This window comes from Takifugu rubripes, unplaced genomic scaffold (genome assembly GCF_901000725.2).
Source record: "Takifugu rubripes unplaced genomic scaffold, fTakRub1.2, whole genome shotgun sequence".
Taxonomy (NCBI): Eukaryota; Metazoa; Chordata; class Actinopteri; order Tetraodontiformes; family Tetraodontidae; genus Takifugu; species Takifugu rubripes.
The window spans coordinates 410,588-426,862 of NW_021821635.1; the positions used below are offsets into that span (position 1 = coordinate 410,588).

The following is a 16,275-nucleotide window of genomic DNA, read 5'->3' on the forward strand; positions in this document are numbered from 1 at the left end:
TATGCTGATATATACTGGTATATACTGATATATACTGGTATATGCTGGTATATACTGGTATATGCTGATATATACTGGTATATACTGATATATACTGGTATATGCTGATATATACTGATATATACTGGTATATGCTGATATATACTGGTATATACTGATATATACTGGTATATGCTGATATATACTGGTATATACTGATATATACTGGTATATGCTGATATATACTGGTATATACTGATATATACTGGTATATACTGATATATACTGGTATATGCTGGTATATACTGATATATACTGGTATATGCTGGTATATACTGATATATACTGGTATATGCTGGTATATACTGATATATACTGATATATACTGGTATATGCTGATATATACTGGTATATACTGATATATACTGGTATATGCTGGTATATACTGGTATATGCTGATATATACTGGTATATGCTGGTATATACTGATATATACTGATATATACTGGTATATGCTGATATATACTGATATATACTGGTATATGCTGGTATATACTGATATATACTGATATATACTGGTATATGCTGATATATACTGATATATACTGGTATATGCTGGTATATACTGATATATACTGGTATATGCTGGTATATACTGTATATACTGAGTATATACTGGTATATGCTGATATATACTGGTATATGCTGGTATATACTGATATATACTGATATATACTGGTATATGCTGATATATACTGATATATACTGGTATATGCTGGTATATATACTGATATATACTGGTATATATCAGTATATATACAGACTCAACAAACTCATCAAAAAGGCAGGGTCTGTTGTTGGCTGTAGACTTGATAACTTGGACGAGGTGGTGAGGGACAGGATGGTGTTGAAACTGCGGACAATCATGGACAGTCCCTCCCACCCCCTCCATAACACAGTGGACAAACTGAGGAGCAGCTTCAGCAACAGACTCCTGCAGCCTCGCTGCTCCAAGGAACGGTACAGGAAGTCATTCCTGCCGTCCGCCATTAAACTGTACAATTCACTCAAACCAACTCAACAATAATTGTGTAATGTTTATGTTGTAATTTTATTTCTAATTTATTCTATATTTATGTATATATGCTTATAATGCTTATAATATGTATATATTATATTATGTATATATTATATATATGCTTATAATATATGCTGTATATATGCTTATAACATTCTAATCTATCTGTATTTATTTTTTTCTGTCTCTTTACTCTGCATTCGCTGCTACTATAATTCAATTTCCCCACGGGGATGAATAAAGTCCATCTTAATCTTAATCTTAATCTTAATATGCTGGTATATGCTGGTATATGCTGATATATACTGGTATATATTGATATATACTGGTATATGCTGGTATATGCTGGTATATACTGATATATACTGGTATATGCTGGTATATGCTGATATATACTGATATATACTGGTATATGCTGATATATACTGATATATACTGGTATATGCTGATATATACTGATATATACTGGTATATACTGATATATACTGGTATATGCTGATATATACTGGTATATGCTGGTATATACTGAGTCCACCAGGTGTCGCTGTTTCACTCGTGATTAAGTCAAAAAGGGAGTTGATTTTTCTGTAAGCCTGCTTAAGAGTATTGTGTATTTATGTCATGTGTCTAACTTTCAACCATTTAATGATTGCACATGACATGCACAATAAAAATCATGACTCAATAGATTTGCTTCATAAATTGAAGCAAATTGTATCACTATTGCGAAACGTGCACAACTCATCCGAACTCGTGTGGGTGAGGAAGGCAGTTTAGTTGTAATGGTCGCCCTGTCCAAACTTGTGTGGACAGTTTAATTAAACGTTCTGATTGTTTTGATGTGGAACTTCCTGTACGCGATGACGTCACGGTGCTGACGCACGTTGGCTGTTGAGGAATGTGCGGAAACTTCTTGCCTGCGTGGAGCGTCGAAGACTAAAAAGTGTGGAAGACGGGAAAAGTAGAGCAAAGTGTGTCGAAGTGAGGACCGGAGGCTGGTGAGTCGCAGGGGCGGTTCGGTACAGGGTGACCGTGGGTCGGTACCGGCCCAACGGCCGTTTCCCGGACGGAGAAGCTGCAAAGTTTGGAGGAAAATGGAGGCGCTGAGGCGGAGAAGAAGGCGCTGTCCGGGGCTGATCAGCACCATGGCTAACACTCCCAGCAGGTCCAGACCGGGAAAGTTCTCCGCCTCAGCGGGACCACCGATGGCGCAGTCGCCTCCAAACTCTGCGTCTCCGCAAAGTTTGAACCGAACAAAAGCTGCAAATCCGAACTTTGAGCAAAAGGCCGTCTGTAGCGTTTGACGTCATATGCAACATTCATCTACTCAGTAAGGCAGAAAGTTGAAAGACAGCCGCTGCATCCGCGCACGGAACTTTCCCGTGTTCCACCAAACACGAGCTGCGCTTCAGCTCCGCGTTGAGCTCTTCTAACTGCTTTGAGACACTTTAATGTGCTCTTCACTTGCACTTTTCAGCGGGTTTGGGGGTTTTCCACGGTGCTGTCGATGGTTCCGTGGTGCTGCTTCAAAATGGCCGACGGGTTCGGTGCGTGTGCGCGCGCACCAGGGCGTGCAGCTTGTACGAGGTTTTAAAAGTTCCATTTGGAAAGAAGTAGAACGATACCACGTGACCATCGTTTGTCCAGAGAAATTCTGCTGATTTCCATGAAGTGAGGCACCAGGAACCTGCAGCCACCAGGGGGCAGTAAAAATCCTGGAGGGCAGTTTGTAGTCTGGAGGGCAGAAGACCGCTGTTTTTGTTACTCTTCGGTCCAGTTAGCACTATTGGGTGGATTTAATGTTTAGATGTGTGTAAAGAAAATGCAATAAAATACAGAAATGTTAAAACACTTGTGACCGTCGTCTCCCGTCTGTCCGCAGCGTCTCTTTACTGGTGACAAAGGTCAGAGGTCAACATGGCTGCTCAGACCATGTTTTCAGCAGGGCCACTGGGCATGTCTCTGATGGACAACAGTCCAACCCTCTGTGACCTGCACGAGAACGCGCCGCCCCCCCCTCAGCTGGTGATGTTGGCAAATGTGGCAGCGGTGACGGCGGCAGATGGCGATGGAGGTGCTCTGGACGAGAAAGAGATGATGGAGCTGAAGACGGTGGGCAGCAGCTACTTGGACAGCGATGAGGACAATGGCAGCAGGTGACCCGGCGCGCGCGCACACACACACACACACACACACACACACACGATCACTCGGTGCTCCTGGGCTCATCCTGACCCCGATGGCGCTCCAGGATAAACCTGCGTCTCACGGATCAACGTAGTCACACAGATAAAATTGTGACGGTTAGTTTGGAGACTATAGAGACAGCTGGACAAAGGTCGGTCCGAACGGGGCCGCTGGTGTCATGTGGAGGAGCAACAGTGGTGAATAAAAGACTATTAAAGAACATTAAAAGATCATTTGGATGCCAATTTCATATTGTCATTAATAAACAGGCTTTCTAGACAAATCGGTGCTTTGGTTTTTTTAATCACTATTATAATCACATTTTTTTAATGTACTATTTAAAGACAAGTGTAACTCCAGTGTGAGAGGAACTCCAGATATTCTGGATCTAGCTGGTTAGGGTTAAATCCCACTGTAGCTTCGTCCCGATTGCTCATCCACTCTGCCTGTTTCTATCTCCAGGTACACTGATGACAACCAGAACTGCAAAGAGTTCTGTATTATCGAGTACCCCGAGTCTCCAGATCCCACAGTACAGGTCAACCCTGTGGTCACAGGAAGTGGCGAGGATGACAGGAACAAAGCTGAAACCCCGCCTGCTGGAGCGAGGCCACGCCCCCTGGCCAGCACGAAACCCTCCGAACAGGACGGCAAAGTCAACGAAGGTCCCAGCGGCACGAAGAAAAAGAAGCCTTTCTACTGTAAGCCGTGTCACTTCCAGGCTCAGAACGAACAGCAGTTCGTGGAGCACCTGCGCACTCACAGCGCCAGCAAGATGATGGTGGTGAACCACGTGGAGGGGCGCAGCAGGAACAAGACCAGGGACGCAGACGCAGCTGCCAGCGGAGAGGCGGAGAACAGTGGGGGGGACACAGGTGACAGCAAAGGTCTGATCAGGTGTGAACGCTGCGGCTACAACACCAACCGATTCGACCATTACATCGCCCACCTGAAGCACCACAGCAAGGAGGGAGATGACCACAGGTAGAACGGAGGGACCGAGGACACATGGGAGGGGTGACATGTTCCAACCCTGACGTTTGTGTGTGTGTGTGCAGAGTGTTTAAGTGCACGCTGTGTCCGTACACCACCGTCAGCCAGTACCACTGGAGGAAACACCTGAGGAACCACTTCCCCAGTAAACTGCACACCTGCAGCCAGTGTTCCTACTTTTCTGACCGCAAGAGCAACTACATCCAACACATCCGCACTCACACAGGTGATGCTGTCACTCACACACCTTTTCTTGTAAGGACTGCCCACGTCCACACACACACGGGCAGGTGAGCACCCGCAGTGACGCTATGTCTGTTGTGCGCAGGTGTTCGTCCTTTCCAGTGTCTCTACTGTGACTACTCCAGCTCTCAGAAGACCCACCTGACCCGCCACATGAGGACTCACTCTGGTGAGTAGTCTGACCTGCCTGACCTGGGAGCAGCCTAGACAGGTGCCGAACAAACCGAAAACTTGTGTTGACCTGCAGCCACACCTGCAGTAAGAGCAGAGAAAGGGCCTTTGGGATGTATCGGACCCACTCATAGCTGTGAGCGTGCAAAGCAAAGTTTGCTGTTATTTTTGACTGACATTGTTCCTCTCGCTGACTGTATCATGTTTGTGTTGCTCTCGCTGAGGCTCTTCATGTTGCACCTACACGGTGAGTGATTGACTGGACCCCTAACACCCAGAACCTATTGAGAACATTTTGAATATTTCCAAACGGCTCAGATCAACAGTTTGTACCGGGGTTAACCCTTTATTCTCAACCATTTATTGATTACCTGCCACGACTTGAATCAGCTGAGATTACTGGTGGCAGTTCCGAGTTCTGCCTGTAGGTGGCAGCCGAGAGTTTGATCACAATCATAATATTCTGAACCATCTGTAATTGTTCCAATTCTCAATATCTCCGTTCACTTGTGTGCAGGAGAGCGTCCATTTAAATGCGAGAGCTGCAATTACCTGGCAGCCAACCAGCATGAGGTAACTCGGCATGCTCGCCAAGTCCACAACGGGCCCAAACCTCTGTCCTGTCCATACTGTGACTATAAGACCGCAGACCGCAGCAACTACAAGAAGCACGTTGAATTGCACCTGAATCCTCGGCAGTTCCTCTGTCCCGTCTGCAAGTACGCTGCCTCCAAGAAGTGCAATCTTCAGTACCACATCAAGTCCAGACATGCAGGCTGCAACGTAGCCATGGACATCTCCAAGGTCAAACTACGTGTCAAAAAAGCTGGTCCTAATGGTGCAGAGGAAAACTCCAGCGTGCACAAGCGTAGCGATACTCGGGAGGACTTTGAGGTGGATAGGGACAACAGGGACAAGGGTACGGATGCAAACCCCATCAATCTGTCCATTAGGAGGAGCAGTCGGCCAGGTAACAGCCAGTCAGCTCAGACTGAAGCTCCCGATAAGGTTCAGGACAAGACCTCCCGCTCGGAGAGAGAGAAATTTGGGAAAGTTAAAGAACAGGAGAAAAGGATCACCACAAGGCAGAAGGTTAAGAGGGCTCATGAAAAAGTTCCCGAGGAAGAAATCCATCCTGGGTCCACAACAGCGACTAAGATTGGAGATGGAAAGGCCAAGACGAAGGTTAGGAAGCTACAGGCAGAGGAGCAGAATCCCACAGAACCAAACCAGACACTGAAACCTGACCAACGGCAATCTGAGGATAAAAGAAAAATGAGACCAGACAAGGACAAAGAAAACCAGAGCAGCAGAAAGAAGAAGAAAGGTCTCAATAAGTCGAGAAAATCTGGGTCGCAACACTCAGAAAAATGCTCAAGACATGCAGACGACAGTCAGCAAAACCTCAGCGGCTTCCAGCAAACTCCAGAGAAAAAGGTCGCCAAAGAAAAAGCCCCAAAAAGGAGATCGGCCGAGGCACCAGGTCCCACCAAGTCCTTGTTTGACATGCCACCCAAGACCAGAAGGACAAAAGGAGCAGAGAAGCTACATCCCATTCCAGAAGGTCCTGGGAAGATCGGTGATACCGGGTCAACGTTCACCACGAAGCAGAAGAGGTCCAGAAATGTCTCGGTTAATGAGGACAACCTGGCTGTCAACAAGATTTCAGGAGGACCTGCTCAGCCTCAAGGCTCAACAGAAAACCCCGACACTGAACCCAACAGCTCAGCCACAAAGGAGGATTCCCCTGGTGCTTCAGGACTGGACCCAAGGGGGGCTCAGGACGCTCCTCCCAACCCAACAGAGCCACAACTGTCTTCGGACTCATCCCTCACACGAGTGTGCGTGACAGACCCCCAGAACACAGTGGAAAAGGTTCCAGATCCATCTAGGCTGCCGCCACCAGAACCACCTCCCCACAGGCCATCGAGACCTGCTGCTCCAGCAGTACCAGCTCAGCCCGTCCACGGGCCAGCAGAGAAGGTGGCGGACGGCCGTCTGGACGAGGACGCCTCTCTCATGTTCTCCCACCCTACTTCCCCTCCCACATTAGTGCTTCCTGTTGATCTGGCCAAACCTGCGGATCCAGAGGATGACGAGGGGATCCACAGCAGCCACGAAGGGGGAAGTGACATCAGCGACAGCGCCTCCGAAGGCAGCGAAGACTCGGGCCTCAACAGCAACGGTGGCTCAGGAAAACTGGCCAACGACCCCGAAACCCCGACGGCAGAGCTCCCGACGCCGACGGAGCTCAAAGGTCATATGTGCATCTTCTGCGACCGCTGCTTCCCCCTGGAGGCGGCGTACCGCCGCCACCTGAACCGCCACCTGGTCAACGTGTACTACATGGACACGGCAGCGGGCGCACAGAGATGAGGTCGGCCAACGGGCGGAGCGGCGGCGTCCTCACCAACCCGGAATGAGACGGATGTCGGTTTGGATCTGTGACCCAAACCGACATCAGTCAGTGGTGTCGACAATCAGCCTTTCAGAGACAGAACTGCTCCTTTGGGCAGAACCGAGTTTCTTCCTGAACAAAATCTGATTGGTTACTTTTGTCACTTTGGAACCAAACCTGTAAATAAATGTATGCAATATTTTTGAAGAGGCCAAAATGGGAGCAGAAGCGTTTGTTCGGAGTTTTACGCAGTTTCATGAGTCGGACGTCAGATTTTTTGTCATTTTAACCTCATAAAATGCAGCTTGAAAATGTTAGCAAACGTTTGTAGGACAAATCTATTTTTTATTAAACACCCTCTGCTGTCATCAGCTGTACTAACGCTCGTTCGGATCCTTTTAACTCCACCAGTCAGGGATCAATAAAGTTTCCCTTTGCTCACCACTTCTTTTTCATGACTGCGGAAACGTGACGGCAGCGCGGACGAAACTGAGCAAAACCGACTCATTTTAAGGTTCTGCAACTGGAGCCGTCCTGCCCGTGGACAAGCTCCTCCCACAGGTGTGCAGGTGAACAGTCAGCCCGGCGCCGCGGCCGGTTTTATCGTTTTGTAGGCGGCAGATTTTCGGATCCGCGCTCCTTTCAGGGAAATGAGGTGGGGAAGCAGGGGGGGGGTCCGAACTCTAAAGGCTGCTGCCTGTGGACCGTGGAGCCTCAGGAGCAGCTGCTCGCCCGCCGCTGCCGTCACCGCCACCCAACCTGCAGGGACAGGTGACATCACAGCCCAACATTACCCTGGAGGGGTCAAAGACTTGGAGCCAAGTTCATTTTGAAATGTTGCCACTCCGAGTCCAGAGAGGCAGAACAGGTTTACCTGCAGAGGACAGAGTGATGTCAGCAGCAGCTTCCAGGTAACCTCGACCCTCCAGCCTTAAATCCTGAGGAACAAAGGCAGGAAACTGCCTCATACGCTCAGGCCCTCCCATCGGAACCTGAAGGCAACACGCAGGGATTAGTGCACCTGTTCAAACAGCTGAGGCTGACCATGTGACCACAGGCTCTCACCCCCAGCAGGACCTCTCCTGCATGTTTCTGGTAAACACCATCGGCCTTGTCCAGGCTGGTGATGTGGACGGGGACCTGACTGGAGGCCATGACTGAAAACCAGCAGGATTTCCCCCCCTGTGGGGGACACAGCTGACGGGGTGAGGGAGGTTAGCAGCTAACGTGTCTGGACTAGTGTTAGCAGCTAACATGTGTCTGGACTAGTGTTAGCAGCTAACATGTGTCTGGACTAGTGTTAGCAGCTAACATGTGTCTGGACTAGTGTTAGCAGCTAACATGTGTCTGGACTAGTGTTAGCAGCTAACATGTGTCTGGACTAGTGTTAGCAGCTAACATTTGTCTGGACTAGTGTTAGCAGCTAACATGTGTCTGGACTAGTGTTAGCAGCTAACATTTGTCTGGACTAGTGTTAGCAGCTAACATTTGTCTGGACTAGTGTTAGCATGAAATGGAACCATTTCTGATGCGTTGTAAATGTTACAGGCACAGTAACTATAAAAGGTGCATTAGTCATCTTTGACCACCACATTCTTTACATTACAAATATGCATTCACCCTTTCACAGCATAACTCATTCACTATTAGCACTGTCAGCTATTGGGAATCAGGAATAAGCATCAATGATGCGTGCAGGGGTCACATGACTGGCGGCTCGCTCTACTGCAAACACAGAGTCATGCTTCATCTGGCAAGATAATGATGCTAAAGCTAGCACCAAACATGTGAAAACAAGATCTTGTGAAGAATCATGTGTTGACTTTATGGGTGCGTATGATAAAACCCTCACGACCTGCAGGAAGTCGATCCTGGCGAGGCCGCCCACAAGCAGAGACGTGCTGGGCTTCAACACAAATGTCCGAGGGATGATGGCCTGAGTGACGACCACTGACATCACTTCCTTTTCTGTTAGCAGACTGAGGATCTGAGAGACAGGTGGGGACAGGTATGAGCGCTGGCAGCTGATTGGCTGACCCATTTAGCATTAATGAGTCATTCATTTAGCAATAACGGCTGTTTTTAGTCAAATGTCCCACATCCTGTGTCTTCATGATCCCCGGAGTATCAAACAGCCAGTGGGCATCTTTCAGCTCATTGAAAGTCAACTCGTCTGAAGGCATGTTGGGAACTGGAAGAGAGGTCAGAGGTCACAATGATGTAGCAACGTACGAATGAACCAATGACTCGTCTCTCCTAACCTGCTGTCACCGTCTCCTCGGTTTGTCCAAACGCCAGACTGTCCGGGTCAAATTCAATCTCCTCTCTTCTCATTCTGACGCTTGACAAGAAAGTTCTGCCAACACGACCTGAGGACAGGTGGACACGGGGGTGAATAAAGAGGGTGGAGCCGAGGGCAGGTGGACACGGGGGTGAATAAAGAGGGTGGAGCCGAGGACAGGTGGACACGGGGGTAATAAAGAGGGTGGAGCCGAGGACAGGTGGACACGGGGGTAATAAAGAGGGTGGAGCCGAGGACAGGTGGACACGGGGGTAATAAAGAGGGTGGAGCCGAGGACAGGTGGACACGGGGGTAATAAAGAGGGTGGAGCCGAGGACAGGTGGACACAGGGGTGAATAAAGAGGGTGGAGCCGAGGACAGGTGGACACAGGGGTGAATAAAGAGGGTTGGAGCTTAGGACAGGTGGACACGGGGGTGAATAAAGAGGGTGGAGCCGAGGGCAGGTGGACACGGGGGTGAATAAAGAGGGTGGAGCCGAGGACAGGTGGACACGGGGGTAATAAAGAGGGTGGAGCCGAGGACAGGTGGACACGGGGGTAATAAAGAGGGTGGAGCCGAGGACAGGTGGACACGGGGGTAATAAAGAGGGTGGAGCCGAGGACAGGTGGACACGGGGGTAATAAAGAGGGTGGAGCCGAGGACAGGTGGACACAGGGGTGAATAAAGAGGGTTGGAGCTTAGGACAGGTGGACACGGGGGTGAATAAAGAGGGTTGGAGCTTAGGACAGGTGGACACGGGGGTGAATGCAGGCGTCCAGTGGACATCCGTCCCGGCCGTCTCACCCACGAGGTAGCCCTTCCTGCTGAGGTGCTGCAGCCTCTTCCGCTCATCCTGTGGAAGCTCCGCCTCCGTCCGTCTGGCGGCGTCCAGGCGTCTCTGCCGTCGGAACATCCTGTGCGGAGTCGGGTTCATGATGGGAAACTTCAGCAGGTTCAGCGTCGTCCCTGAATTCGCCACAGCAGAAACAATCCCGTTGTCATGGCGATGACATCCAGCCCTGGTTCCACTGCAGCAACAATCCACCAGAACCACCTGAGGGTTGGGCCAGGCGGCCTCCAGCGGCGCCGCTGTCGACCCAATGAACCCCGTCACCCCTGGTTCTGGTCTTTATTTATTAGCCTGTTACCATCACACGTTGCTCCAGGCCCGGCCTCTAACGCACCATCGTCTAACGCACCACCGTCTAACGCATCATCGTCTAACGCATCATCTAACGCATCATCGTCTAACGCAGCATCGTCTAACGCACCATCGTCTAACGCACCACCGTCTAACGCACCATCGTCTAACGCACCATCAGCTAACGCACCATCGTCTAACGCACCACCGTCTAACGCACCACCGTCTAACGCACCATCAGCTAACGCACCATCGTCTAACGCACCATCAGCTAACGCACCACCGTCTAACGCACCATCAGCTAACGCACCATCGTCTAACGCACCACCGTCTAACGCACCACCGTCTAACGCACCACCGTCTAACGCACCACCGTCTAACGCACCACCGTCTAACGCACCACCGTCTAACGCACCATCGTCTAACGCACCACCGTCTAACGCACCATCGTCTAACGCACCATCGTCTAACGCACCACCGTCTAACGCACCATCGTCTAACGCACCATCGTCTAACGCACCATCGTCTAACGCACCACCGTCTAACGCATCATCTAACGCATCATCGTCTAACGCATCATCGTCTAACGCACCATCAGCTAACGCACCACCGTCTAACGCACCATCGTCTAACGCACCACCGTCTAACGCACCATCGTCTAACGCACCATCATCTAAGGTCTCCGAGCGTGGGTCCAACAGCGGTTCTGGGACCACGTGGGCCACTATGTCGACATTATTGTATTGATCACATTTGTGTCATTACGGTCTTTGAGCTGAGCAGAACTTTGGCCAATCTCAGATCTTTTAGAAGGTGCTTTTAACAGAACCTTCCAGAAACCCGTGTTGGTTTCGTTTTATGAGTGTGGTTGAGGAGCTCTGGACGGGTTCTAAAGGTGACGCTCCTGGTGTAAACTGGGTTCTTTTCCTTACCCGGCCACGGTGAGATGGTGGCCTTGTGGACCACATCAGAGGCTCTGGACTTGCAGTAGTCGGACTCCAGCAGCGTGTTGAAGAGCGTCGACTTCCCGGCATTTGCCAAGCCCACCAGGTAAACATCACCTTTGTACTTCCAGGACCGCTGAAGGCTGGAGACCAGGGCCTCCACGCCGTACCCAGTCTTGGCGCTGATCAGGTGGATGTCGGCCAGTTGGGTTCCGAAGCCCGCATCGTGGCAGCACTGAGTGAGATGGCGCCTGATTCGCTGGAGATAATTGGGCGAGTCCATTGGAAGAAGGTCAATTTTGTTACCGAGGACGATGATGTGTTTGTTGGTCCCGACCAGCTCTGGCAGGTCAGGGACGATGGAGTCAGGGATGTCCAGCAGGTCCACAATAAGCAGCACCAGAGCTTTCAGGGGCTGGATGTTCTGAACCACGGCCCGGTACTGTTCTGCTGAGACCTGGAGGCTCATGGCCCTATGATGGTGGGTGAGCAGGTGGCAGCGCTGGCAGGTGGCCCCCGTCAGACCTCCCTCGCGGAGGAGAACCTTGAACTTCTCACTGGGCAGGTATCCCGGCACCTCCGGAGCTGTGCAGTGCAGAACAGCGCCACAGCCTGGACAGCAGGTGTCGCTGAACGGCTGATCTACGTCTGGCGTCCCAAAAGGGGCGTGTTCACGCTTCTCCCCTCCTCTCTTTCTCCTCTTCTTTGTGGCTTTGATGGCGTCATCCAGGGGAAAGTCAACGTCGTGGAACTGGATCAGATCGTCTGGTTCCACCTCCTGCTGTGCTGCACCGCTCAACATCTGCAGCTGTTGCTCCAACGGCCTCAGGCGTGGAGAAGGTCGGGCGCTCGGTTTGGTGGGCGGAGCCACAGGGGACCAAGGGAGAAGGTCCTCCTCCGGATCTGCATACACATCACACTTGTGGTCTGGCATGTACTCGCACGCTCATATTCACGCTGCTCTTTAGGAACAAACAATAACGGCGCCACCATCAGCAGACCTTCATTAAATATCAGCGTCTGACAGGACGTAGTTAGACTGAACGTCAGAGGTCAGAGGTCAGAGGTCAGGCCTCCGGAGTCTCACCTGTACTGTCCACAAACACGAACTCTTCCTCCAGCTCCGGGTCCACAGTGGAGCTCCGGACTGTCGTGGCGTGTGTGCAGCGGAGCCGCTGGGTGAGGCGTGGCCCTCGCGCACACCCCGCACACCCCGCAGACAGGATGCGGGAGTGAGGCCCTTTCACGCATATCCACAACGCGCGGCACACGCTCGTCCCAAACACGCTCCACATCTTCACGTCTCCCGAATACGAGTAAACTCTTCCACCACGTGACCTTCTACCACCAACACGCGCTCACTTCCTGAACGGAAGTGACGTCAAGAAGAATGTAATTTTCTAACAACTAAAAAAATGGATATTTAATATTTCAAAGCTGCCACTGGTACAAATTTCTTTCTTTTATCCCCTTCGGGATCGGGGTTGAAGGCAGGCGACACCCGTGGATGAGTTGCCAGTTCATCGCAGGGCTTTATGGGAGCATTTGGGGGTTCGGTTCCTTGCTCAAGGGTACAAATTCACGTGATTAATTTAATCATTCAAAAAATAAAAATCGAATTGTTACAAAGCGTGACGAAGACTAACGTAACGAAGTCCGGTCGCCTGAGGAGGAGGTCTCACTCTGTTGCAGATAACAAAGCGCAAACTACAGAAAACGTGTAACTTTTATAAAACTAAAATAAAATAAAAACTCAATACATTTATAGAATGGTACTACTGACAGCTCAGTTAAAATTCCACGTTACTACAAAACATAACGTCATCCGATGGCCACATATTCATCAACCCTAATTTTCTGTCGCTTTTGCAGGATTCAATGTGCAACTTAATTGGTTGTAGGAGACAACCAATTAAGTTGGGTCTTATATAAGGTTCTGTGGTCCACCTGCTGCTCTGGTCTTGCTGATCAACCAGGTAGGCGACTCTTCCTCACCTGCATCTTAGTGCTCCCGCGTGCATTCGTGATGGTTCTGGCTGGTGGCGTTTTCTAAAAACAACAACAAAAACGACCCTCTTATGTGACACCTCCTCTTCATACACGATCTTTGTTTTGCGAGTAACTTCCGCGTTTCGGCTTCTTCTTCTGTCACTTTAGGTTCAGCATGTTGAAGTTGAGAAGCTCCTGGCTGAGGGCCGCTGCAGGTCTCTTTAAACCTCCTCCAACCTCTGCTGCTGCTGCGCAGGTGAGATAACCTTCACAAAAAGGGAACCTTTGTTTCCTCAGCTGCAATGACGATGTTAAACGTGAAGAGAGTACAATATTGCAATGATTTGAACGACCTTAAAAGCACCATGTTTGTCCACCATGTAAGTATTCTCCAGATATAACTCGAACTCCGGTTTGAAAAGAGTGCCTGGACATTAGCAGACTACAGGAACCACCTGTGCTTTTACCTGAGGACATGAACCACTGCGTCCCTGAAACTGTCCTCAGGGACCTTTGGCCCAGTAGCAGATAAATACTCCCACCGAGCTGGTCAGAACTGAACAAGCCTCTCAGGTGAGAGCAGAAACATCTTCCAGTTCCTGTCAACGGGTCAGCGGACTTCTTCGGACCTTTGCCGTTGCTCTGGCCTGGATGTGAGAACCTACTTGTCCGAAGTCTTGAGCTGTAAATATCTTCCAGGCAATTTATCGTTATGCATCTCTGAAACTGTTTTGTTGTTCATCTTAGTTTTTATTCAGTGTTTCTAAAATCGAAAAGCTTCCCGAAGGAGCATGTTAGCAGTGTAGCATCAGTTACCATAGTGACAGACAACCATCAGTTTCTCTGCCTCTGTCTTTCTCCCTCACACACACTCAGGTTGGCCTCTGGACTGTCTGCTGTTAGAAAGGTTTAACGTTAACCAAGTTCTGCTTCATTTTGTTTTTGACCTTTGGCCGTTTCTTATCAAACCTCACGTGCGTCTTTCAACGATCACATGCATGATCCACAAAGGCGACCCTGACGGCCATGGCAGGCTGCGTTCAGGGGCCGGCGGCGGGCTGCGTTCAGGGGCCGGCGGCGGGCTGCGTTCAGGGGGCGGCAGGCTGCGTTCAGGGGGCGGCAGGCTGCGTTCAGGGGCCGCCGGCGGGCTGCGTTCAGGGGCCGCGGCGGGCTGCGTTCAGGGGCCGCCGGCGGGCTGCGTTCAGGGGCCGCCGGCGGGCTGCGTTCAGGGGGCCGCCGGCGGGCTGCGTTCAGGGGCCGCCGGCGGGCTGCGTTCAGGGGCCGGCGGGCTGCGTTCAGGGGCCGGCGGGCTGCGTTCAGGGGCCGGCAGGCTGCGTGGCGAACACAACGGTGATATTTCTGTCTTCACATACTCGTGCGGAACACGAGACCTGCAGGTCTTGAAGGTTCACCAAACAAGAATGCATGACTGAAGCAAGATGACTTCAGACTTTCAAGATCTTATTTTTATTGATGATGTTTAGTGTTGGAACCTTCTGGACTGAGACTCACATCTACATAAAGCGAAATGGTGTCAATCATCCTGATTCTCTCTGCACCCCGAGCATCTATGTTGGTCTGAAGCGGAACGGCTCGATGTCTCACTTCCTGTTTGCAGTCTCGTGTGCACCTCTCCTCTGGGCCTCAGCAGAAAGACACCACGTTTTATGAGTTTAGGACCTACTGCATTCGCCCAGAACAAAACGCCACTTTCCTTAAACTGACCAATGAGAAGATTCACCTGCGTACCGCCCACTCCGAGCTGATTGGTTACTGGAGCGTCGAGTATGGCGGCCTGAACAAAGTCTTCCATATATGGAGATATGGTGAGAACGTTCATCTTCTTTGAGGGTCTTCCTCACAATTTACAAAATGAAGAACTCTGCCCGCCCCCTCTCCCTGCCCGCCCCCTCTCCTACTGCCCCCTCTCCTACTGCCCCCTCTCCCTGCCCGCCCCCTCTCCTACTGCCCCCTCTCCTACTGCCCGCCCCCTCTCCTACTGCCCCCTCTCCCTGCCCGCCCCCTCTCCTACTGCCCCTCAGATAGTTATTCTCAGCGGGCAGCTGTTCGGGCCGCCCTGGCTCAGGACCCATCATGGCTGGCGCAGTACATCTCCATGGCGTTACCAATGCTGTCGTCACAGGACAACGAGGTGACATATCTCGTTCCCTGGACCCATCTGCAGAAGCCCCCAAAGGAGGGTGGTAAGCCCCGCCCCCACCACTCCAAACGTGTGCTTCTGCATTGACGTGCGACTTAACTTCACGTGTGTTTCAGGCGTGTACGAACTGGTTTCCTTCCAGATGTGCCCTGGAGGTCCAGCAGTATGGGGCAAGGACTTCCAGGCTGCTATCAGTGCCCATGATGCACCAGGGTACGGCAAAGTTTTGGGGGTGTTCCATAACGAGTTTGGCCCCCTGAACAGAGGTACGGCGTGAAAGATCCACAGCACCCTGTAAAAACCGTGTGCCGACGTGAGCGGTGTAAACGTTGTGTCATCAGTTCACGCCCTCTGGTGGTTCGAGAGTGCCGATCGGAGAGCTGAACTACGTCACAAAGCTCACGCTGATCCCAGAGTGGTCGCCGCAGGTGCGACACCTGAACATCACCTTTATCTGTTCAAATATCGCATCAATCAGTAATTACTCGTTAATATTTGGTCCACAGTGAGAAACAGCTCCAGTCATCTGGTCTCTCAGGAGAATCGGCTCATGTTTCCATGTCACTTTTCCCCTCTGAAGTAACTTCTGCTGTCAGCTGCATCTCCTCCGACCCTGGAGTGACGTCCTGAAGCAGCTCCTTCAGGTGCCGTGCACGCTGCGTTGCCATGGCGATGGCTGCTCCTACACTATCGACATTATCGTCATTAAA

At 50.7% G+C, this 16,275-nt stretch overlaps 3 protein-coding genes and 1 long non-coding RNA gene across 9 annotated transcripts in view; 3 read left to right on the forward strand and 1 right to left on the reverse strand.

The window, feature by feature from the left end:
* The first annotated feature begins 1,810 nt into the window (after window positions 1–1,810).
* Window positions 1,811–7,266, forward strand: rest (RE1 silencing transcription factor). 2 transcript variants are annotated; one of them, XM_029832122.1, is made up of 6 exons: window positions 1,811–2,055; window positions 2,940–3,213; window positions 3,707–4,228; window positions 4,303–4,463; window positions 4,566–4,649; window positions 5,169–7,266. In XM_029832122.1, exons 2-6 carry the CDS (start codon window positions 2,975–2,977, stop codon window positions 7,025–7,027), a joined length of 2,865 nt encoding a protein of 954 aa, XP_029687982.1. In that variant the 5' UTR covers window positions 1,811–2,055; window positions 2,940–2,974; the 3' UTR covers window positions 7,028–7,266.
* A 107-nt stretch (window positions 7,267–7,373) lies between these two features.
* LOC101066240 (nitric oxide-associated protein 1) lies at window positions 7,374–13,092 on the reverse strand. Of its 3 annotated transcripts, none has more exons than XM_011620377.2 (9): window positions 12,503–13,089; window positions 11,404–12,318; window positions 10,135–10,296; window positions 9,311–9,418; window positions 9,149–9,240; window positions 8,905–9,036; window positions 8,115–8,231; window positions 7,924–8,041; window positions 7,374–7,808 (listed from the first exon to the last, which is right to left on the reverse strand). In XM_011620377.2, the coding sequence occupies exons 1-9, from the start codon at window positions 12,708–12,710 to the stop codon at window positions 7,627–7,629; spliced, it is 2,034 nt and encodes a 677-aa protein (XP_011618679.2). In that variant the 5' UTR covers window positions 12,711–13,089; the 3' UTR covers window positions 7,374–7,626. The 3 variants fall into 3 exon arrangements, with proteins under 3 accessions (XP_011618679.2, XP_029688052.1, XP_029688051.1); XM_029832192.1 differs by having other exon boundaries at window positions 11,404–12,377; window positions 12,503–12,633; XM_029832191.1 differs by lacking the exon at window positions 10,135–10,296 and having other exon boundaries at window positions 12,503–13,092.
* On the forward strand, window positions 8,119–9,481 carry LOC115248447 (uncharacterized). Of its 2 annotated transcripts, none has more exons than XR_003887323.1 (4): window positions 8,119–8,254; window positions 8,911–9,057; window positions 9,136–9,251; window positions 9,348–9,481. It is a non-coding gene; the product is annotated as an uncharacterized lncRNA (long non-coding RNA). The 2 variants fall into 2 exon arrangements; XR_003887322.1 differs by having other exon boundaries at window positions 8,911–9,047.
* A 202-nt stretch (window positions 13,093–13,294) lies between the features above and the next one.
* Window positions 13,295–16,275, forward strand: part of LOC101066467 (protein NipSnap homolog 3A-like) — a 2,993-nt gene continuing 12 nt past the window's right edge. Inside the window, exons 1-7 of one of the 2 annotated variants that reach the window (XM_029832194.1) lie at window positions 13,295–13,391; window positions 13,573–13,650; window positions 15,019–15,230; window positions 15,447–15,608; window positions 15,682–15,831; window positions 15,907–15,993; window positions 16,072–16,275. The exon at window positions 16,072–16,275 is cut by the window's right edge and continues 12 nt beyond it. In XM_029832194.1, the coding sequence (XP_029688054.1) occupies window positions 13,580–13,650; window positions 15,019–15,230; window positions 15,447–15,608; window positions 15,682–15,831; window positions 15,907–15,993; window positions 16,072–16,148 (759 nt within the window). In that variant the 5' untranslated portion in view covers window positions 13,295–13,391; window positions 13,573–13,579 and the 3' untranslated portion in view covers window positions 16,149–16,275. Of the gene's footprint in view, window positions 13,392–13,572; window positions 13,661–15,018; window positions 15,231–15,446; window positions 15,609–15,681; window positions 15,832–15,906; window positions 15,994–16,071 lie in introns of both variants that reach the window. The other variant, XM_029832193.1, reaches the window with a different exon arrangement.

What these genes read in the sequence shown, in the direction of transcription:
- LOC101066240 (XM_011620377.2), bottom strand. Translation starts at nt 12,710, where the DNA reads ATGTGGAGCGTGTTTGGGACGAGCGTGTGCCGCGCGTTGTGGATATGC. An exon ending in CAGGAAGGGCTACCTCGTGG is followed by an intron (nt 9,419 to 10,134) that starts GTGAGACGGCCG and finishes ACCTGTCCTCAG; the next exon opens with GTCGTGTTGGCAGAACTTTC. An exon ending in GGATCATGAAGACACAGGAT is followed by an intron (nt 9,037 to 9,148) that starts GTGGGACATTTG and finishes CCTGTCTCTCAG; the next exon opens with ATCCTCAGTCTGCTAACAGA.
- rest (XM_029832122.1), top strand. Translation starts at nt 2,975, where the DNA reads ATGGCTGCTCAGACCATGTTTTCAGCAGGGCCACTGGGCATGTCTCTG. An exon ending in GATGAGGACAATGGCAGCAG is followed by an intron (nt 3,214 to 3,706) that starts GTGACCCGGCGC and finishes TTCTATCTCCAG; the next exon opens with GTACACTGATGACAACCAGA. An exon ending in ACACATCCGCACTCACACAG is followed by an intron (nt 4,464 to 4,565) that starts GTGATGCTGTCA and finishes TGTTGTGCGCAG; the next exon opens with GTGTTCGTCCTTTCCAGTGT.